Below are 24,609 nucleotides of genomic sequence, written 5' to 3'. Positions count from 1 at the left end.
AACACCCAGCAGGTTTACTTCCTCTTAAAGCTCTGAAATCACTTTATGACGCAGGATTGTTTGATTGTTTCTCTTGATCACTGGTTCTTGTAGGGCTTGTTGATAGCCTTGTTAATCCATCGCAGGAACCTGCTAACACGAGTGTAAACCCCAGGGAAAGAGGGGTTACCACAGCCATGACCCCACGAAATGACTCCTGTCAGCACCCAGTGACCCCTCTCCCCCTGACAAACCAGCGGACCCCCACTGTCACCCTGGCAGCTGTCCACACGGTGGTGCTTCGACAGGCTCCCGGCACATAGCATGCGGCTGGTGAAGCGGTTTCCATATCGTTTCTTACACGTCGAGGCTGGAAGCAGAGGGACCCAGGCCTGGAGCAGGGTGTGTGAGTACTCTGAGTCTGGCAGCAGACATAGAAAAGATGGAAGAAAGTCTCAGTTACATGAGAATGAAACACCTGATAGAAATGAATCCTGAATTTGAAAAACACTGGTGGATGAAAATACTGTAGACCTATTTTGGTGAAGTTTGCAGTACAAAGTTTCTGTGTATTATTGTAGACTCTTTGTCTTACAATGTAAACTGAGGCAGCTGCTGTTGTGGTTTGGCACCACATACTGCAGTATGTTGGACTGGTACACAGCAGACATGGTGTTCATGGTCAGTGTTAGTTGCATCAGGATGAGCTGACATCAGTTTATATTTAAGGCTGATGCTGATTAGATTCACTCACTGAATTCTTTATAATAAATCGTTATACTGTCAGCTTGTGCATCATCTCCGTATATATCGTTGAATCCACCACAAACCACAAAGAGCCGCGAATATTGGAGTAAACATACAGGACTGTTGATCAAAGCTTCACAAAAATATTATTGTTTCTCAGTTGTTCTTTTCTCCACACATTTGTAAGGTCCCACCACCTGCCAGCTATGTGCAGCCCATCCCAGAGAGGATTGTTACTGGATCAAAGTGAAAGTCAGATTTTGATGTTTAACAAGAGCTGGTGTGTTCCCCTAAACTTGATCACTTGTTTTGCACAAATATATACTGAAAAACAAAGAACAAATCTGATGTGGATGGATTCTCTGTTCTTTAGAAGGTAAAAGCTTAAAATGAGGACACCATGTGACTCTGTCCCAAAGTCTTCTCCAGATGCTACACTTACATATATGGACACTATAATTACATAAACTGTTGTTGCATTTTCTGCTCTGTAAAGAAAAAAGAACAAATCTAAAGACAGATTGAACCATCATATTCTGCAGCAAAGAAACGTGGTGACAGATGATGAGCAGCGAGCCTGCAGTGAAACTTGGATGATCTGATATCCTCGTGTTGGTGTTGTTCCCAGACCATCATGAAAATGTTGTTCCAGGTTCAACATTGCAAGTGACCAATCACATTGTTGTGACGTTATTCCTTTGCGCGCCAAGCCATTCGTGAATTTATGAAATTCCAATGTTGCAAGGACAATATCAATTCTGCTTACTGTTTATTAAAGGGTTACGGTTAGGGTCAGGGTCCGTTGATCGGTGGACAGAGGCGGTTTCACGCAGTTTAAGTACAGTTTTTTGTTTTACGCCGGTTTTTCCCGAAGTCGCAAAAGTATGACGTCACAACATTCTGATTGGTCACTTGCAACGTTGATCCTGGAACAACATTTAGTATGATGATCTGGGAACAACACCAACACGAGGATATCAGATCAACCGTGAAACTTACCTGTGATGCCCCAGCCAGTTATTACACAGGCAGTCAGCCTCTTCTCCAACTTGTCACCTGGCTCTGGCAGACACACAGCACCAGTGTGAGGGTTGAATGCCACACAGTTTCCCTCTGTGCCTTTCAGACGCAGCAGGGCTATATCATACTCCCAGCTTTGACTGTGGTACTTTGTGTGAATGATGATGCGTTCTGGGGACAACGTGCGTTCGAAGTCATCTTGTTCCACGGTGTGGTAGTCACCGAGACGTAAGACGTATCGCGCCGGGTCTCTGCCAAATCTGGAGGTGAGAAGAAAATCCCTATTTAATGTCTTAAAGCTGAGGGGGATTTCATCTTAGCTAATCAAGTGTTTATTGAAGTTTAATGAAATAAAACTGTAACCACGTGGTGAATTTAAGAAAGCAGACTGGCGTTCTTTTTTAATTACTTGAATTCATACTTGTAATATTTCCTGGTTGGTTTTAGATGTCTTTTATTTTCTTGAACCGGTCGCAGCAGATGGCCCCGCCCCTCCCTGAGCCTGGTTCTGCTGGAGGTTTCTTCCTGTTAAAAGGGAGTTTTTCCTTCCCACTGTCGCCAAAGTGCTGCTCATAGGGGGTCATATGATGGGTTCTTCTCTGTATGTATTATTGTAGGGTCTGCCTTACAATATAAAGCGCCTTGAGGCGACTGTTGTTGTGATTTGGCGCTGTGTAAATAATATTGAATTGAACTGAATTGAATGCCAGAGCTGATAGGCAGGCAAAATACAGAACTATCAGAACAACGAAGGCATGTTTCCTGTTAGAAAAACGAGATACATGCAACTGTTGAGCCTCTAAAGCAGGGGTGTCAAACTCAAACTCACAGTGGGCCAAAATTCAAAACTGGAACAAGGTCGCGGGCTAACATTAATATTTATTGAAAAAAAATCTTCCTCTAGATATAAGAATGAATCTTTTCTTATGGACTCAAACAAGTTTTGCTGAAAACCTGAATATGGAACAAGCAAAGCTTAATACTAAACAATATATATATTAGCTGTATAATACCAGTAGGCCAGCTCTGATAGTCATTTGGTATGGCTTGATTTGAAGACGGTGGGCCAACATCACTCACATTAGAAACAATGTGAGTGAACTGCCTCCTACCTCTTGAAGCAGTGGGCAGCAGTAACAAGCCAACAGGAGTTGATGAGTGAGGCGCCACACAGAGGATGGTTGCCTTTAGACTGAGACCTGAGCCACAGGGACACCTGCCACGGCCACTCACCCCTGAAATCAAAGAGTCAGACTCTCAGAGCTGTTTCAGTCAAAGACACTGTCAAACTGCCATGAGACTTCTCAAGCAGCAAAAATGTCCCACTGACATGAAACTTCTGAGTGCATATGTGCGTGTACGCTAACCTCAGTGACTTTTCTCCTCCTATGATTCTTCGCTGACGACGCTGACGACTGAGTCTGCGGCCACAGCTCTGCATTGCTGAGGCACCGTTTCCCGTGGGATCTAGTGTATAATCACAGATGACACCTGCGTCCTCGCTGTGGCGACAATCATGGCCTTCTTGTCCTTCAGCTGGACACTGGCCTAAGGATGTTTCAGTTCCTGAGCATCGCACATTGTCCAGATGGATTGGACCCTGACCCTCACCGAAATACGCCATAGATCGAGCTTTAGCCACGCCACTGCAAGGACAGCACGGAGACAAAACACTTATTCTTTTATTGTATGAGTGTATATGTCATTGTGTGTGCTATATTGTTACTACTGCCTGCTTCTGCATTGCGCAGGCATTTATTCACCCTTCACACACACATTCATATACAGCTTTATTCATTGCTGTTATGCACTTTGCGATATCACACACTCTCCTACAGCCACCTATATGAATCATAACCATAAGCTCCTTTTCACCCTGAATACAGAACACAAGAGGATGAAACTTTTCACTTACAATAGGAAAAACCACTGACACAGCCTTCTAGGACAAATATATCTGTAAAAATGTTGTCATACTAACGTGAATCCCAGCTGTCTACAAACTACAGCTGCATTAACGTCATTCCAGCCATCATCGCACACACTTCCCCACTGGCCGTTAACAAACACTTCCACTCTGCCTTCCCTCCTGGTCTCTCCTGCAACCAAACGCACCAGAGGGCCTGAAAACAGAGATCAGAGGGACAATGTGTCGTTACTGCCACAGCGAAATGCTGAGTTGGTGTTGGTCTGCGTAGTGCTACTCAGAAACGTACCTATGGGTGCGTAATTACTTTGTATCTCATTGGCATCACTGTGACAGAGAACACCTACATCCTCACTGTGTGAGCAGTCGTGTTGTCTCCACTGAGAATGAGTGCAGGCCAGTAAAGTGGTCTCTGTCCCGTCACACTGCACCTCATCCAGCTGGATCAACCCATTGCCTTCTTCATACACCTTCTCAGGAGCCACTTCTGCTCGCCCCCTGCAGGCAGGGAAAATGCATGAATGAGATAAACAACAAAAACAATAGTTCCCTATAAGTTCACTCAGACTATTGTTGTGTGATATGAAGACGCACTGACCTGAAACCGAGCTGTCTGCACACTACCTGGGCATTGAGCTCAGTCCAGCTGTCATCACACACAGTGCCCCATTGTCCCTGGTAGTAAATCTCCACGCGACCCTCCCGGTCGCTGGTTGCTCCCACCAGGCGAACTGCACCATCTGAGACCACGCATCGCTAAATTACACACTTGTAAGTATGAACAACTTGTTTTACTGCTTTAGGTCTTTCAAAGGCTGCTACGTTTAGGTTGGACTTTAGCTGAATAATTACTAAAAGCAGCATATCAACACAAAACTAAAGGTGAAAACCAACTCACTGAACAGTGTTAACAAAAGCTCACAGGAAATTTTACCCACAACAAAAGACTGTTGACCTTGTAGCGGCTCTAAAGGAAAAAATAGGTCATCAAAGTCTTAGGATTAAAAAAAAATATTCAGAGCAATATATATAAGTCACACAGTGTGCACGTAAACACACCAGACCTGAAGAAAAAGCTGATCGTCACTCGAATTTTATAGTCACATAGAGGCTGGGGTTGGTGTGTGCTTCCTTCCTTGGCTCTGACCTGTATATGGATTGCAAGACACCCCTGCATCGTCCATGTGTTCGCAGTTGTGCTGTTCCCAGTTGCTATGAGGACAATCTTCTAGAGAGAGTTCATTGCCTGTGCACTGAACCCGAGCCAGCAAAACTGGACCAAAACCCTGGCCAAAGTGGGCCCGCGTCCATGCTTTGGCAACACCCCTGTTGGTCAGGACAATTCTGAATTTACATATGCACTACAAGACACCAGAAATATATTACGAATACATGAATAAGCTGCGGATGTACGGTCCAAATATATGTACAGTGAGCATTAGTGCTGGTATGTGATCCTGCATATAATTAAGTGTTTTCCTGTGTTATCTTTGATCCTCAGATCCCGCCCTCACATGTCTCCCAGTTGGACTTTTAGACGTTGTTTTTCCAGATTCTGGACCTTCTTCATCTCCTCATAAAGATTTGCTGTTTATTTATTAACTCTACCACAAGTCTGCATCCTGGGTCCTCGACTAAACTATCCAATTCAGGGTTGCAGGGAGGTTGAAGGCTATCCCAGCTACCTTATTGGGGCGAGAGATGGGGTACATCCTGGACAGGTTGCCAGTCTATCAGAGGGCTAACACAGAGAGACAGACAGCCATTCACGCTCACTCTCACACCTATGAGCAGTTTAGAATCACTAGTTAACCTAACCACACTAATTGCATGTCTTTGGACTTTGGGAGAAAGCCAGAATACCTGGAGAGAACTCACACAGACATGGAGAGAAACATGCAAGCTGCACACAGAAAGGGCCTGGCTACACTCAGGACCTTCTGTCTATAAGGACAACAGTGTAAAATAAAAGTCATTCAAGCATAAAGTAGTTATATGTTACTTATTATGGCATAATATTTCATTGCATTACAGTCTTTGTTCTTAATTGCACTGGTGAGAAGTAGCCACATTGACTTCTGCATGTCTAAGTTGTAACAATGTTACCCAGTGTGAATTATAATGTTGCATTTCATAAGATAATTTGTCTAAAATCAAAGTGCAAAGATACTGTTTGTGTTAGCTTTGGCACATTTTCAAAGCTGTTTCTTAAAGACAAAAGCATGAAGACGTTCTTCGACTCTAGCTGCCATCTAACTACAGCCACATCTAAGGTGCAGCAATAGCTGTATGACATGTAAACAGTTACATGTGGTTTAACTTACCAATGTGACAATGCCGTGATCATCCAAACACATTTTCTGAACTGTTGTCTTCCTTCCAACTACACTATTGTTGGCTTCATGACCTCAGCTCCTTGTTGTTGCTCCCAGGCTGGAAAGCACAGAAATCTTACTCCATTCTGGAAACATGGTAAATGGACTAATACGTATATACCAGCTTTTCTAGTCTACTGAGCACTCAGACTTGTTTCTACTGCAATTCTCATTCACTCAGTCACATAACACTTTTATCTTTCTACACTCACACTCCAATGGCTTCATCGGGGGCATCTTCGGCACACGGCTGGAGCAGTCGGGATCAATCCACTGACAAACCGACTGATAGACGATGCATTCTACCACCTTAGTCACAGCTGCCCTGAAGGGCCTACATCATGGTCATTTACAACAGCAGCCCACCTTTCTGATGAGTTTCTAACGTCCACAATTTAATTTTCAAACCCAAAAGCAGCATCTATGTCATGTATTCCATTATCAACTTAGGCTTGTGTAAACAACGTTCCCATAATGCATTTTGCTGGTGATGTCACAGCTTTATAGAGGCCGATAAATTAAGATGAGAAATGGTTTATCGGGAATCTATGGTACAGTAAATTATTAAGCTATGAGTGTGTACGGGTGAGCTTAATAAGTCTGTGTAGGTTCTCAGTCATCCAGGTCATGCTAATCTCAGGAGCGATTGGACTTCTGTAAGTTGCTTTGCAGAACTTTCTAAAGTGTGACTCTCGAGTGGTTTACCTCCTGTCTATCTTAGGATCTGTAAGTTACAAGCAACTTAAAGAAGTCCAGTCATTTGTTTTCCAAGCTACATAGATGCAGATGGTGTGAGGGGATGTGGAGCAGAGCGATACGTACCTGTCGGCACCGAGTGCATGCAACATCCCCCCAAAAAGTGACACAGAAGGTTTTGGAGCAGGGTTCAAACAAACGAGTGAATACAGACTTTCTTCTGCAGAAACTTCATTTCAATTGAAATTTGAATGTAGGGATAGTTAAGCTCACCTAAAGCCCTGAACTCATTGTTCATTAAGACTTTTACATGGAAGGACTTTATATGTAACAGGAGGGAGGCGATGCTGCCGTGGTCCTGAGTCGTTTGTGTTTTGGGGCTTTCAGGTTTTGTCATTTTTGTGACTCCGGGTTGTTTTTACGTTTATATTGGTTCTTGTATTTCTTTCCCTGAGTGTATTTAGCCCTGTTCTTAGTTTTCAGGTGTTTAATTGACCACTGACCACTACATACAATGACAGATCTTGCATTCTGTGTGTAGCAGCAGCTGATTTTTTCTTACCCCAAGCCCAACTGTCGACACACCACTTCTGCATCAAGATCATCCCATTGGTCATCACAAATGGTTCCCCACCTGCCGTTATGGTACACCTCCACACGCCCCTCAAATTCCTCCAGGCCTCCTGCCAGCCTTAAAGGGATTCCAGTACCTGGCAAAGTGTTGAAGCAACCATTTGTATACTAGTGACAGTAATATGTTACTCTTGTTCATTATTGTTATTAATGTTATTGTTTTGAATGAACAACAGTATGATGCAGCGAGGTGAACGAGTGAAAAGTAAGTACTGAAGCCAACAAATTCAGTCGTTTCTGGGCAGCAGCTGGTTAATTTCTTGAAACTTGATGAAATCTAATTACTGATCAGGAAATCAATGGGGATGTGGCGTACAACACTAGAGGCCAACTCCAAGCCCATAGCACAAGTCACCATCAAGTGCGGGATCTACCAAGGAGATGCTCTGTCCCCACTGCTGTTCTGCATAGGCCTGAACCCCCTCAGTGAGATCATTAACAAGACTGGCTACGGATACCGACTACAGAACGGAGCAGTTGTCAGCCACCTCCTGTACATGGATGACATCAAGCTGTATGCCAAGACTGAACGAGACATTGATTCACTGATCCACACTACCAGGCTATACAGCAATGACATTGGAATGTCGTTCGGACTGGAGAAGTGTAGTCGGATGGTAACAAAGAGAGGGAAGGTAGTCAGAACTGAGGGGATTGAACTACCAGAAGGCAACATTGCAGACATAGAGGACAGTTACAAGTACTTGGGGATCCCGCAGGCGAATGGGAACCATGAAGAGGCCGCTAGAAAAGCTGCAACCACCAAGTACCTGCAGAGGGTCAGGCAAGTCCTGAGGAGTCAGCTGAATGGTAAGAACAAGATCCGGGCCATCAACACGTACGCCCTGCCCGTGATCAGGTACCCTGCTGGGGTAATAGGCTGGCCAAAGGAGGAGATAGAAGCCACTGACATAAAGACAAGAAAGCTCCTTACCATGCATGGAGGGTTTCACCCCAAGTCCAGCACCCTGAGGCTGTACGCTAAGCGGAAGGAAGGGGGCCGGGGACTGGTGAGTGTCAGCACCACAGTCCAGGATGAGACAACGAACATCCAAGAATACATTGGGAAGATGGCCCCAACTGACCGAGTGCTCAGTGAATACCTCAGGCAGCAGAAACCCAAGAAAGAGGAGGGAGACGAGGAACCAGCATGGAAGGACAGGCCCCTGCACGGTATGTACCACCGGCAGATAGAGGAGGTGGCTGATATCCAGAAATCAAATTCAAAATTTCTAATTCAAATTCAAATTTTATTTGTCACGTACACAGTCATACACAGTATGATATGTAGTGAAATGCTTGGACAACTGCTCGTGACCTAAAGAAAACAAAAAAGGAAAAGTCTATGAATAAGATAGGAAATAAATATGAAAAATTAAAAAGGGTAAATTTAACTAGGAAGGAATAAAATATAAATTAAGGTTAAAAATGAAATAACTGTACAACACAAATTAGAATGAAGGGTAAATTTAACTGGGAGAATAAGATAAAATATATAAATTAAAGTTGAAAATAAAATAACTGTACAACAAAATACACAATATAGAACTATATAAGAATGTATGAAGAAATATAAATAAATATATACACAATAACAGCAGCGTGATTTAAGTGATGAAGTGAAACCAAAGTCCAGAAAGTCCAGTGTGTGTGTAAGAACTGTATGTGTGGGTCAGTACTGTGTGGTGGTGTGATTGTGATTGAGAGACCGTATCGCCTGCGGGAAGAAGCTCCTCCTCAGTCTCTTTGTGTTGGTCTTCAGGGAGCGGAATCGCTTTCCTGACCTCAGCAGAGAGAACAGTCTGTTGTTGGGATGGCTGAGGTCCTTCACGATCTTCCTGGCCTTGGTCCAGCACCGCCTGCTGTAGATTGAGTGCAGGTCAGGGAGCTCGGAGCGGATGGTGCGCTCAGCTGATCGCACAACCCTCTGTAGAGCTCGTCTGTCCTGCATGGTGCTGTTCCCGAACCAGGTTAAGATGTTTCCCGTCAGGATGCTCTCTATGGTGCACGAGTAAAAGTTCCTGAGCACCTTGGAGGGCAGTTGGAAGTCTCTCAAGCGTCTGAGGTGGTAGAGACGCTGTCGGGCCTTTTTCACCACGGTGTTGATGTGACAGGACCATGACAGGTCCTGCGTGATGTGAACTCCGAGGTATTTGAAGCTGTCCACTCTCTCCACTGGGCACTCGTTGATGACGGGGGTCTGGTAGTTCCTCTCCTGCTTAGTGCTGAAGTCCACTATCAGCTCCTTTGTCTTACTGACGTTTAGAAGGAGGTTGTTCCTCTGGCACCAGTTCTCCAGATTCCTAATCTCCTTCAGGTAGGCCGTCTCGTTGTTATCAGAGATCAGGCCCACCACGACGGTATCGTCAGCAAACTTGATGATGGTGGTGGAGCTGGTAGTGGCCACACAGTCATATGTGTACAAAGAGTACAGCAGGGGGCTCAGAACACACCCCTGGGGGGCTCCAGTGCTGAGAGTGGTGGAGGCTGAGACATGTCCGCCCATCCTTACTGCCTGTGGTCTGCCAGTTAGGAAGTTGGAGATCCACAGACACATAGATGAGCTGAGTCCCAGATGCTCCAGCTTGGTGGTGAGTGTGGAGGGAATTATGGTGTTAAATGCAGAGCTGTAGTCTATGAAGAGCATTTTAACATAATTCCCCCTTCTAGTGTCCAAGTGAGTGAGTGATGTGTGGAGGAGATGAGAGATGGCATCGTCTGTGGAACGATTTGGACGGTAAGCGAACTGTAGTGGGTCCAGTGTGTCTGGTAGTGAAGAAATGATGAAGTCTCTGACCAGGCGTTCAAAGCACTTCATCACTACTGAGGTGAGGGCTACAGGGCGATAGTCATTGAGAGAAGCAGGGTGGGGTTTCTTCGGGACAGGAACCATGATGGACTCTTTGAAGCATGTGGGGATCACCGACTGAGATAAAGAGATGTTGAATATCTCAGTGAACACAGGAGCTAGCTGGTATGCGCAGTCTCTTAGGATACGACCTGGGATGCCGTCTGGTCCTGCTGCTTTCCTGGTGTTCACTCTCTTGAAGGCTCTCCTTACTTCATGCTCGGAGATGACGAGCACGTTTCCGGTGCTGGCAGTATCTTCCTGTCTGCAGCCGTTAGCGCCGCTAACACTAGCATTGTTGGAGACCTTAGCTGCAGCCTCGAAGCGAGCATAGAAAGTGTTCAGCTCGTCTGCCAGAGTCACGGCTGCGTTCGTCATACCGGTTGTTGGTGCTTTATAGTCCGTTATTGTCCTTAGTCCCCGCCACAGGCTCCTAGAGTCACTCTGTTGGAGTTGTGACTCTAGTTTCCTCCCGTAGCGCTGCTACCATGTGGCTGGACAAAGCTGGACTGAAAGACAGCACAGAGGCACTAATCATGGCAGGAACAAGCTCTGAGCACAAGATCCATAGAGGCTGGGGTCTATCACACCAGGCAAGACCCCAGGCTGTGTAAAGATGCCCCAGAGACAACCCAGCACATAACAGCAGGGTGCAAGATGCTAGCAGGCAAGGCATACATGGAACGCCATAACCAAGTGGCCGGCATAGTGTACAGGAACATCTGTGCCGAGTATAACCTGGAAGTCCCGAGGTCAAAATGGGAGATGCCCCCAAGGGTGGTGGAGAATGACCGAGCTAAGATCCTGTGGGACTTCCAGATACAGACGGACAAAATGGTGGTGGCTAACCAACCGGACATAGTGGTGGTAGACAAACATGAGAAAATAATAAAAATAATAATAATAATAATACATTTTATTTCAAGATGGGGAGAGGGGACGGAGAGAGAAAGAAGAAGATCTGAGACACCGAGATGGGATGGTGATCTGAGATATGGAGGGGAGAGATGATGAATAGCCTTAAATGTATACAAGAGTATTTTGAAATTGATGCGATATTTGACGGGAGCCAATGAAGCTGCTCCAGGACAGGAGTGATGTGATGGATAGAAGGGGTCCTGGTGCCTGGTGATGATACGAGCAGCAGAGTTCTGGACGCGTTGGAGCGTCCAGAACTTACAAAATTACAATAAAGTAATTTTGTAATTCTTTTTGTAATTTTGAGTTTGTTTGTGATGTAAGGTCACAAATCTCACCTTCAGGTTCAGCACAAAGCACCCCTGCTTCGTTTCCGTGGTTACAGTCTCCAGTGGCAAACTTCCTGTTCCAGCACTCTAGCAGGGAATTCTCGTTACCACGGCAGCCTAGACGCTCATATTGGAAGATGGGACTGGGGCCAAAGTAGGAATGCTGTAGGGCTATACCAATCTCACTGCATGAAAAGTACATATACAGAGACACTCTTAGTTCAACGATCATCCAGGCAGCATATATCTGACCTCACCCAGTGGGACATCCAATCACATTATTTACATCTAATCACCCACACCTTATCATCCTCTCTCTAACTTACACAATTTAACACAAAGTTTAAACTGCGCATGTTCTTCTTTTGTGTCATTCTTAACATAGCATATTGGAACATTAACCACACATGGATATAATTCATGTTTCATCGAGTTTATGTAATTCTAGATTCTAGATATGTCTTTAGCACATTCTCACATGAAGATTATTATATCAGCTTATTTTTATGAAATCATATATTTTATAAGACATTTTCTGAGATTAGTGGCTGCCCAGTGTCACCCCTCCCTCCCTGTAAAACACACCAAGGTCAGACTGTCTCTCGGTGAGGCCTGATTAGAATCATTACATAGATTTATTTACTAATTTATTCTGTGTTAAACTTATACATACTCATTTTAATACACCTGATAATATTCTGATCAGTATGAACCATAAACAACTATCAACAAAATCACATATGAATTATGGTTCTGTGGTCAACCATTAACACGCCTTCCTTCAGTTAAAATGTGGACAGTTCTTATCTTCTCACATTCCTTCACACGCATTCACACACTAATCTACCAGGTTAAAGATGGATCATGTACTCACATCATGTTATCATTTAACATATCAAACTTATATTCTGATTTGTCTCTGATTAAGAAAAAATCCCATTATTATTATAAAGCTCTGATTCAGCCCTGATCAATTTTACTCACATTAAAGACCTTCCACTCCCTCTCAGCTGTAATGACAGGGGCGGCCAGCGGGGACATCCGTCCCTCTCGACCTCACATCACCTGCAACATCAACTTGTCCCAGTGTGTTTGTACACACTGTCTTGGTATGCAGGCATGTCTCACTGGTTGAGAACTGCCTTAATTCTTTGTAGCATTGATTCACAAAATTGCTGGAAACATTTCTTAGAGATTTGGATCGATACCGACATGACAGCATCATGCAGCTGCTGCAGATTTTGGTCGTCCAATTTATCAATTCCACCACATCGTGAAGTTTCTCAGTTAGAGATCTAGAGACCATGGAGACCAAAGTACTGCAATGTTTTAGTCTTCTCTTCTCCTGCTGAGTGTGTGTGAATTGTAACCCCAGTTTCTGGGTATTAGATGACGGGAGGTAGTATACTACTATTACCTGTGGGCCAAGGTTCGACATGTCGTGCTCTTCTTCAGTTCAATTCTGTACTATTTATTTAAGGCCAAATCAAAATAATGGTTGCCTTAAGGCTTAAGTAAGTAGTGGTTATTTGAGCTACTAAGCTAATGTTGCCTTCCTATCAGCTTCAAACAGTGTAGTGATTGCCCTCTGACCTCTGGCATCAAAAAGGTATTTTGTACAGAACACAGTCACTCACTGATTTGTTTCTATTTTTGGGCCATTCTCTGTGCCCAGGAGATCAGCACTTTCATAATTACTCAGCTCTAGTACTGCCAGCCTGTGCAGCACCAACAACCACGCCGAGCTCAAGTTCACTTAAATCACCTTTCTTCATCGTTCCGATGCTTGCCTTTGCAATTTAGCAGGCAATATCCTCATAAGCACAGATCTGCTGCCTGATTATATAAAGATGAGGAAAAAATTCCCTCATATCAAAATTCAAATGTAAAATATTCCCAGAACAAGGAATTTTTAACACACCTTTTCCAACTGTCCTTTTTTATTTTGGATGCCTACATTATTTTTACTTTGAACACAGAAACAACATTATTTCTAAAAAACAACAACAAACAAAAATAAATATCACCAAACGGATCCTAATAGTCAGCAGTGTGTCCTTTTTACTAGATAACATGTTGGTCTTGTCGGGTTGTTCTTCATCGGGAGCACCGTGTGTTTTGGCTCTCGTCATGTTGGGAGACAAAGCGATGACCCCAGACCCAGTTTTGCAGCTAAGAGCTGATCTCAGCGTGTCCTCCTTTCTTCATGATGAGAGTCCTCAAACACACCGAAGTATCTGCACAGCGTAATACTCCCACCATCGTGTTTCGTTGTGGAGATACTGTTCTTTGGGTTCTGTCTCTGTACCCGAAGAGCTCTAGTTTTGTCTCATCAGAACCACATGTGTATATATACTAGGGGTGCAACGATACACAAAATTCACGGTTCGATACTTTGGTGTCACGGTTCGATATTTTTTCGATACAAAAAAATGTTCATGCTTTTTTAATTTGTCATATATTAAAATTATAAATATATACTTTAACTCAAAGGTACAGTTTTTAAATTTAATGTTGCTGAAACAACAAAGTCATAAAATAATAAATCTATCTGATTGAGGAATCACTCATCTTTGGAAAAGAGTTTATTACAGAGAAATGTCTCTTTCCAAAGTAAAAGCAATACTATCTGCTTCTTCTGGGCTATATTCTCAGCAGCATACTAAACATATCAGGTGCCCATAAGGAGAATCCTGTGCTAACGGCTGTCTAAATGACTCGGCTAAAGTTTGTAGCATGCTGCTTGTTGTTTTTGTCTGCTTCCACTTGTCTTTGCACTAGGATGATGTCGGAGTAAATGTGCAGTCATACTCGTTGTGTTCCCACTAGTGCTGTAAGCGTTAATCTGAAATGACGTTAACGTCACAACACGGCAAATCTCTGTTAACGAGCTACCGCCGATCGCCCCGTGCGTGGGGCTGGACGGCCAACACGTTAACGAGCTAACTGCGCTAACACACTAGTTCCCACCCATGTAATTGAGCATTGTGGCACATCCAACATACTGTTTTACTTTAGTCCATGACTCGCTTACCTTCAGCTTAACTTCTGTCTCGCTAGCTTGCCCTGCGCTCAGTGAATCTGCGTTCGACTACTCCGCCTAGGCTGCACTGCAGAAAAGTTGATAAAATAAATTACAAATGTTGTATTGTTCGATACATATGCGTACCGAACCGAAAGCACTGTATCGAACGGTTCAATATCGATACGAGTATCGTTGCACCCCTAATATACAGTATGTATGTATATATGTATATATATATATTACCTTTAAGACTGGTTCTTAGCACTTTTCTACTCTGAGTACTCAAAGCACTTTTATGCAACTCGTTCCTTCTCCAAATCACACCCATTCATTTCATCTAGTTTTTTTTTAGTGCTATCTAACTAACATTCATACACATTCACACTCAGATGGATGCATCGGAGAGCAACGTGGGGTTAGTATCTTGCCCAAGGATATTTGGCATGCTGCTGGAGTAGAACCAACAACCTTCCAGCTAGCAGGTGACAGCTCGACCACCTGAGCTACAGCCACCCCACAGATATGCATAGTGTTCGTCCAGGTGTCCTTGAAGGTGTCTCTTCTGCAGAAGTGTAGTTGTTGTTGGTCTGCAGCCTCAGTCCATTCCAGTGATCATCTTCTTTAAAACTACTTGGCTACATCATTCACGAGTGTCTTGGCAGCAGTTCTGGGGTCTTTGGACACATCTGTTTTAGTGCCTGAGTCTTTGAAATGGTTGCTTCCTACCTCTGCCAGACTTGTTTTGTTCTGTGAATTTCATGATGATACTATAAAATATAATAATGAACTAATTTCTTTAGCCTTTGGCATGATGCTTTCTCAAGTGACAAACACGGCCAACAGAAATAATTCATGGTCTATAATAAAAACTAGCAAGTTTAGAAATGCTAGGGTAAAAGCACAGTGCTTGATTTCTTTGCAATAACCTTTAATTTCATAGGTTTGCTAATAGTCTTATCTTTGATCTATATTTACATTAACAAGCAGCTGAAAAGACATTAAAAGACATACATAATAACAGTTAAATACCACATTTTCTGCACAAGCACAGTAATACATTTAAACTCTGGTGGTCACCTGTTCTTGAAAGGATTCTGTTGCCATCTTTTTGTATGTTGCCGAAGCAGGAACTACATTACATTAGTAAATGCCTCACTCTACTACTTGAGCCACAGCTACTCATGTGTGTGTTCCTCAGCTGGGTTAAAATTAAAGCTCTGCCATTACCTTAGTCCAAGCTGTCTGCATATGACACTGGCATCACGGTCAGTCCAGTGTGTGTCACATACTGCGCCCCACTTGTTATTCACATACACCTCCAGACGGCCACTGTTGCCTGAACCCCCCACCAGTCTGACTGCACCTACACACATCAGGAAGAACTTCAACAAGCAGAACTCGTACAATAATAACAAAATAAAATATCATTTTAAACAAGAATCTTTATGAAATCAGTGGTTTGATCATTCTACCAAAAGTGAAGTGTCACTGGCACCTATGACGATACAACATAGCTACTCAGAGGAAACTGTGGACTGTGTGGAACGCTTAAATTGTAACCTGTCACTTTGAGCAAAGGTAAATATGCTTAAAAAGGAAAAAGACAATCGCAGAAAGACATAGAAAGGCTTTTGCTTCAAAATTGAATCTACAAGGGGATAATGAAATGAATGCATATACAGGATGCACCCAGGCCATCTGCAGCCCCCAAAAGCACTGAAGCCCTAAGGCCATACAACTTGATGACAACTGCAAGCCCACTGCAGCCGCAACATGACAAAGGCCCCAGACGGGGAGGCTCCCAAAAGACAACCAGAGAACCAGAGGCAACAGCCATCCCTGTGAGAGGACAGGACAAGCTGAGGACAGGACACCAGGTCCTCGGGTCCACACTGGAGCCTCTTCAACTAACTTTCTCTGGCTCTGGAACATAACATAGCCCAAGATCACCTTGGGAAACTGGTCACTGATGCTGAAGCCTGCCTCCTTACCGTCTCCTGGATGCTTGAAAACACTACTCATACTGTGGGCCTGAAGAAGGATAACAGTTTTATTAAATTATTTTTATTTTCTACTCAGGCAGAGTAGGCAGGTCATTCCCTTGGTGAGGGATGTCACCAACTCTTGGAAGACTGCTTTTCTGCAGCGAGTGTTTTCACCTGCTGCTGGCTGGACACCACTGAGTTCAATTCAATTTTATCTCTAAAGCACCAAATCACAACAGCAGCTGTCTCAAGCCAACCAAACAGAGCCTGAAACTCACTGTGAAGAATTTCCAGTAGCAACAGGTGTGCATCAGAACAGTCTTTTATCTACAGACTCCAAAATGTTCACTGTTTCAGAGGAGTCATCAGTTGTGCTTCCTTGGTGGATGGAGTGCCTTTGCTGCTGCAACGAGTTGGCACCTTGTTTGGTTTCCCCACAACACCTAACTTGAAACAATCATCATCCTAATACCCATAATATACTTTTATTACCTTTAAGACTGTCTACAAATAAACTGATGGAAAAGAATAATCACTGAAATAATTGGAATCAGTTGTGCATCATCATAGCGCTCCCACATCCATATACACAGGGAGTGCAGAATTATTAGGCAAATGAGTATTTTGTCCACATCATCCTCTTCATGCATGTTGTCTTACTCCAAGCTGTATAGGCTCAAAAGCCTACTACCAATTAAGCATATTAGGTGATGTGCAACTCTGTAATGAGAAGGGGTGTGGTCTAATGACATCAACACCCTATATCAGGTGTGCATAATTATTAGGCAACGTCCTTTCCTTTGGCAAAATGGGTCAAAAGAAGGACTTGACAGGCTCAGAAAAGTCAAAAATAGTGAGATATCTTGCAGAGGGATGCAGCAGTCTCAAAATTGCAAAGCTTCTGAAGCGTGATCATCGAACAATCAAGCGTTTCATTCAAAATAGTCAACAGGGTCGCAAGAAGCGTGTGGAAAAACCAAGGCGCCAAATAACTGCCCATGAACTGAGAAAAGTCAAGCGTGCAGCTGCCAAGATGCCACTTGCCACCAGTTTGGCCATATTTCAGAGCTGCAACATCACTGGAGTGCCCAAAAGCACAAGGTGTGCAATACTCAGAGACATGGCCAAGGTAAGAAAGGCTGAAAGACGACCACCACTGAACAAGACACACAAGCTGAAACGTCAAGACTGGGCCAAGAAATATCTCAAGACTGGTTTTTCTAAGGTTTTATGGACTGATGAAATGAGAGTGAGTCTTGATGGGCCAGATGGATGGGCCCGTGGCTGGATTGGTAAAGGGCAGAGAGCTCCAGTGCGACTCAGACGCCAGCAAGGTGGAGGTGGAGTACTGGTTTGGGCTGGTATCATCAAAGATGAGCTTGTGGGGCCTTTTCGGGTTGAGGATGGAGTCAAGCTCAACTCCCAGTCCTACTGCCAGTTTCTGGAAGACACCTTCTTCAAGCAGTGGTACAGGAAGAAGTCTGCATCCTTCAAGAAAAACATGATTTTCATGCAGGACAATGCTCCATCACACGCGTCCAAGTACTCCACAGCGTGGCTGGCAAGAAAGGGTATAAAAGAAGAAAAACTAATGACATGGCCTCCTTGTTCACCTGATCTGAACCCCATTGAGAACCTGTGGTCCATCATCAAATGTGAGATTTACAAGGAGGGAAAACAGTACACCTCTCTGAACAGTGTCTGGGAGGCTGTGGTTGCTGCTGCACGCAATGTTGATGGTGAACAGATCAAAACACTGACAGAATCCATGGATGGCAGGCTTTTGAGTGTCCTTGCAAAGAAAGGTGGCTATATTGGTCGCTGATTAGTTTTTGTTTTGTTTTTGAATGTCAGAAATGTATATTTGTGAATGTGGAGATGTTATATTGGTGTCACTGGTAAAAATAAATCATTGAAATGGGTATATATTTGTTTTTTGTTAAGTTGCCTAATAATTATGCACAGTAATAGTCACCTGCACACACAGATATCCCCCTAAAATAGCTAAAACTAAAATCAAACTAAAAACTACTTCCACAAACATTCAGCTTTGATATTAATGAGTTTTTTGGGTTCATTGAGAACATGGTTGTTGTTCAATAATAACATTATTCCTCAAAAATACAACTTGCCTAATAATTCTGCACTCCCTGTAGAGCAATCTGATCACTTTCTGACCACTTAAGGTGTTTTAGACTACATGCCATCTTCAGACACCTGCTGCCCACCCTTAATTCACCTTGATGACAATCACAATAAGCCCATCCAATGGCTCCAGAGGTCTTTCGGAAGAAGCACCACGGTTTGGTTTCTCTGTCTGGGTTTCGGCAGAAGTTATGGTCTCCCAGGCCTCGGTTTGGATACTGCTGCATGTAGTCTGGGAAGTTAGTCCACTTTAAGCATGGGGAGCCTGCGTCTGTGTGAGAAACCGAGCCATTATAGTGGCCCAGTTTAGTGAGACCCTCTGAACAGGACAGCAGCACTGCAGACACAGACAATCATCCGTCAGTGAGACAACATGTTAATAAAGTCACATTCCATACAAACTTTTCATTTTATACAAACACAAATGGTTCTTTATACAGAGCATTTCAAGATGTTAAAAAGATGAGAGAGACGAGGTTAAATAAATAGAAAAATGATTGTAAATAGTAAGCCTTCACTCAGTGTAAACATTACTTCAGCACAAACAGAGCACGTGTGATAAAAAGACACTAATTCCAACATGTAGATGAAACATCTGGAATAAAGGGGAGTGGCTTCTCTGCTGCCGCCGTCTTGCTGAGGAGTCTGACTATGAGAGCTACTGTTGTACCCTAACTTTGGTTGTGTTTAGTTATTTATTTACTCGTTCCCAACTGTCTCATAGCTGGTTTTTGTGATAAGTTGCAAAGTGCTCTGTTTATGCAACGTAAGAAAGTGAAACATTTATTATTATTTTCATGTTTTGGCTGCGATCAAATGCATCTAATAAAAATTATTCCTATTATTATTGTTACAATCACCTGAATGACCGACTGGACTGGAGGACCAACAGTGATGCTGAGCAGACTCAAGCTCCCATCCTTTGATGGGTTCAGCAAGATGTGAATGCCATCTATTTTGCTTTTTGTGGTGTAGTATTTATAGGATATATACCATTATTATTTTTCTCTTGTCAGCCTTACTCTTCTTTAACTTACCTCATTTTTACTTTTCTTTGTTTTTATCACTGTTGTGTATGTAACATTTCTTAGACATAAGACCCAAACTGAAGTCAGGTGACATAAGGAATACACGATAGTGATTTCTATCAAGGCTCGTTCTATTCTGTGAAGACGAAATCAGACTGGAATTGTTCATAAAGCTTTTTGCCAGACAACTGAGCACAAACCTGCGAAACGACTCCAGGATTTTAGATACGAAGCTTAGGTTAGATATAAAATGACAGTTGTTGCAATTCCTGAGATGAGAGACTTCAATAATAATTTGCTTCTGGACTTCTATGAAAGGGAAATATATATCAAGCTGGTAGCTTAACACTGATGCCATGGCCAACAATGTGAGGAAGGCACTCCCCAGCAATCTGCAGCTTTTCCACACCCTGATTTACTCAACCCAAGTCTAGGACTATTCCTCAGCACTGGCAAAACATTGCTCACCTAAAATGTTTTCCTTATCTGACAAAATTACTTATTTATTCACTGATTTCACTGATACTTGCTGCACTGACAGGTATGTACATATAGTGCTTAGCACATGGAGCTTCGTTCCCCTCCAGCTGGATCTCAAAGACCAAATACAGAAAATAACTTACCTGCACTCTGAACTACATTGAAGTGCGTCCATTGAGAAATCTGTTAAAGAAACACAAACCCCGTGGAACGCAATGTGAATAGGAATTACAGAGCAACAAGAAATACAGATTTTAACAAAACTAAATGTTCTATTATTATATTATAATGAAATATCATACAACCATAAAGGCTGGCTTACTGTGTCAAATGTAGATGTAGTTCATTTTTTTAAAAAGCTGATAAAGCAATATTTTAATTCATAACAAAACACTGAAAAATGTTGAGAAGAAGTCTGGGATGTCTGTTTAGGAACATTTTGCAACTATAGTTATCTAATTGAATTCACCTAATTATAATTAGGTGAATTAAATTAGTAACAGGTCACCAACATGACTGCAATAACGAAGAGAAAACCCCGACAATTCTATGACCCCATATGAGCAAGTGCTCGTGACAGTGGGAAAGAAAAACCTCCTTTTAACAGAAACAAATCTCCAGCATAACCAGGCTCGGGAAGAGGCAGCCATCTGCCACAGCCGTGTGGTGTATAAACACCCAGTGAGTGAAAAAAGGTGCATGAAGAAGTACAGTATAACCCTTACCACCCTGAGCCAATTGCAACGTGACTAAGAGAGGATTCAGGGTCACCTGGTCCAGCCCTAACTATATGCTTTAGCAAAAAGGAAAGTTTGAAGCCTGATCTTGAAAGTAGAGATAGTGTCTGTCTCCCGAATCCAAACTGGAAGCTGGTTCCACAGAAGAGGGGCCTGAAAACTGAAGGCTCTGCCTCCCATTCTACTTTTAAATACTCTAGGAACAACAAGTAGGCCTGCAGAGCGAGAGTGAAGTGCTCTAATAGGGTGATATGGTACTACAAGGTCATTAAGATAAGATGGGGCCTGATTATTTAAGACCTCGTATGTGAGGAGCAGGATTTTGAATTCAATTCTGGATTTAACAGGAAGCCAATGAAGGGAAGCCAAAACAGGAGAAATCTGCTCTCTTTCTAGTCCCTGTCAGGACTCTTGCTGCAGCATTTTGGATCAGCTGAAGGCTTTTCAGGGAGTTTTTAGGATTTCCTGATAATAATGAATTACAGTCGTTCAGCCTGGAAGTAATAAATGCATGAACTAGTTTTTCAGCGTCACTCTGAGACAGGATATTTCTAACTTTAGAGATGTTGCACAAATGGAAGAAAGCAGTCTTACATATTTGTTTAATATGTGCATTGAAGGACATGTCCTGGTCAAAAATGACTCCAAGGTTCCTCACAGCGTTACTGGAGGCCAAGGTAATGCCATCCAGAGTAAGAATCTGCTTAGATACCATATTTCTAAGATTTTCAGGGCTCAGAAAATATTCTGTTTTGTCAGAATTTAGCAGCAGTAGGTAGAGTGTTCGCCCCATGATCAGAGGGTCGGGGTTCAAATCCACCAAACGGCTACCCCTGAGCAAGGTACCATCTCTACACACTGCTCCCCGGGCGCTGGACTGGTGGCTGCCCACTGCTCTACTCAGTAAATGTTTTAAATGCAGAGGAGTAATTTCCTACGGGATAATAAAGTATACAAAGTATACATTATTAAAAGGAGGAACAGAAAAAATAATATGAAGATTAAATTAAAAAATAAATATTTCTCCCTCCAGTTATTTTATTGTTCAACCTTGCCTGTCGTGTCTTTCTACTAGACAAAAACTTGGCCCCACTAGTAGCAAATGTAAAAAGTGCTTGTGGCCAGAGGGCCCCCACAGGGCCCCCAAATACTTCATCTTTTTTTCCATAAGAAGGAGAGAATATTGTAAAGTTTCTTTCCATTAGCTTCTTTTAAATGGATTGTATGGTTTGAAGAGATCCCTTTGAGATATTCAGAGGAATTTCCTTAAAGGCTCTGAAGCATTCACACTTATCTGCAGTGATGTGACACAAATAAAAGTGTAGACTTTGACCTGCTTACATTATGAAGCACACTGACCAATCGCCAACAAAGAAGGAAGCTGCGTTGATAATGGTTTTCTGTGAACTATAGCACATTAGAATGGGCTCAAATGTGTTGCTGTTAAAGTGGGTGGTCAGTAAAACAATATCCTCCAAAAAGTGCTTCATGTTATTCACTTTGTGAAAATAGATCATTAACTCTTCAAAATATTTAAACGCATTTCTAACCAATTTCATTTCCCTGCTGTTCTTTACCAGAGGGCAGAGGGGTGCTTGGTACTCGATGTTCAAGTCATGTCTGAATCCTTGGAACAGGCAACTTGCCATCTGTACAATCAGGTATAATCTAAGGCCTGTAGGAAAAAAACTGAGGTGAAAATCATGTTTGGAAACGGATCTCTACATTCCCTCCACATTTGGATATCTAGGTCTGGTTTAAAATTCGCTCTTAATTTAAAAAAGGGCACGAGTGAGAAAGTCTTCAGCCTACGTTGGACCACCGTTTGTGACTATCGGTCTAACTATTGATGTTTTGAGAAAAACCTGCTTGTGACGGCACTACTGAGTTTTTTGCTATTATTTAACAGGTCTTGCAGTTTCATGAACAGTCAAATAAATAAATAAATAAACTGATATGTCATTACCAATTCTAAGAGTTGATACGAAGCACTATAGAAATATCAGGCGAAAATGGAGGCAGCGAGTTCCAGTAATAGTGCAACAGACATCTGGAAATTTGCCAGCGAGCTATTAAAATAAATACGGTATTTATCTCTGCCTTTGTTTTGATTTGTTCTTAATGTAAGTGTGACGGAAAGCGATGAGCGCATACAAACAGTTTAAACTCAGCATGGCACAGACCAGTGTCCCGGTTTACTTGACACAATGTGTTCCGCGACAAAGACGGCTTTATATAGGCTGAGCGTGTTGGGCAGCAGCGTGCTCACCTCTGCAGACACCGCCAGCGCCAGTAACAGACAACACGGGACAAATCCGGACACAGCTTTCCTCTGCTCCATCGTGCTGAGGAAACCATATTCTCTACACTGCCAGCGCACACATTCACCAAGTCTTCACGGCCTCTGACAATCCTTCCTCGATACGAAACACACAGGATACTGTCCGCTTTTAACCGAGGTACCGACGTCCAAGTCGCTCCAGAGCTAAAAATGACGCGCTGTTGGAGAGGAAAGGGCACACCAATATCGCTACCCACCCTCTCTCTCTCTCACTGACTCATTCACGCACTCTCTCTCTCTCTCACCTTCACCTTAAAATCGTATGACGCGTTTTTGTCTATGGTCCGCCTCCCTATTCACGGAATTACACCCTCAATATGTGACATCAGAACTTTCGTAAATAATTGACGCTTCTTAAGGGGAAATATTTATCATTTGACAAAGATTATATGACAGGGCGTGTCAGTACAGTGAAACTGTTGTTGTGAATTGATCACTGACGGTGGTTTTAAGAAGCGTCCCTAGTCATTAAGAACAACTACTGCAGCACATGTAGACTCGCCAGAGAGAGAGAAAGGGTTCTCTGCTAGGAAAGTTTAAACGAAGCCTCCTCAAACTCAGCAGCTGAGCTTTTAACTGATCCTTTAACTTTGCCCAACATGTTTCTGGACCAACCCATATAAAAGGCCATACCTTGGACCTTGTCTTTTCTTTGGGCCTCGATATCGAGGCTGTACATTTGAGTGATGATAACGGTGTCTTTTTTTAGCTCAATTCTAGTTCTAAACAAACACTCATAGATCATAACAGCTGAGAGGTTCTCTGTCATGACTGACAGTTCTCTACTTTCTCATGAAATAAAGAACCTGATTAAAACAGGTTCTATCTCACAGGAAAAGGCATGCCCTTGGATCAATCAGTCCATTTTAAATTTGAGGAGAATATGCTGCAAAGCTGAACGACTATGGAAGAAAACTGAACTTGGCTCTATCTCAGAGATCTCGTGTTCTCTTGAAATGAAATCAGAATATTTTTCTAGACTCATATCAAAAAACGAGAAATCCCGAGATTCTGTTTGACAAAATCAGATCTATCGTGTCCCCAGATGTGGTACCTGTGCACTCTCAAGCAGACAGTAACAAACTTCTTTGATGTTTTGTTGAGTAGATCAAGTCCTGACTCCTGGTCAACTTTTACAACTGTGACATATGATGTAATAGCAGCCCCGGTGGACAAAATGAAGCCGTCTTCAGGTCCCTCAGATTTTCTCCCCCACTAAACTTTTTTAATGTTTCATGTTTTCTAATCGTTTCCCAGCTTTTTTTAAACGTGCCATTGTAAACCCCAGCCTGGATTCAACACTACATCAACATGATAGACCTACTTTCAAACTCCCTTTATGTCAAAACTTTCTGAGAAGGCAGTTACTGTCCACCTTATAGCGCACTTGGATAAA

The 24,609-nt window shown here is 42.9% G+C and overlaps 1 protein-coding gene across 1 annotated transcript; it reads right to left on the bottom strand.

The window, feature by feature from the left end:
• Nucleotides 1-23,213, bottom strand: LOC146620566 (neurotrypsin). The gene is made up of 14 exons (XM_085369631.1): nt 23,142-23,213; nt 20,279-20,318; nt 18,722-18,964; nt 15,725-15,860; nt 11,482-11,657; nt 7,307-7,454; nt 4,821-4,999; nt 4,272-4,413; nt 3,963-4,171; nt 3,728-3,869; nt 3,114-3,392; nt 2,859-2,981; nt 1,726-2,006; nt 1-400 (listed from the first exon to the last, which is right to left on the bottom strand). The coding sequence occupies exons 1-14, from the start codon at nt 23,211-23,213 to the stop codon at nt 78-80; spliced, it is 2,493 nt and encodes an 830-aa protein (XP_085225757.1). The 3' UTR covers nt 1-77.
• Nucleotides 23,214-24,609: the final 1,396 nt, after the last annotated feature.

Source organism: Diplotaxodon limnothrissa, linkage group LG13 (genome assembly GCF_057381915.1).
Source record: "Diplotaxodon limnothrissa isolate DT_005_m linkage group LG13, D_limnothrissa_male_GT1.1, whole genome shotgun sequence".
Classification (NCBI taxonomy): Eukaryota; Metazoa; Chordata; class Actinopteri; order Cichliformes; family Cichlidae; genus Diplotaxodon; species Diplotaxodon limnothrissa.
Note: the sequence above shows the minus strand (reverse complement) of the source record. Positions and strands in the feature narration are given on the sequence as shown.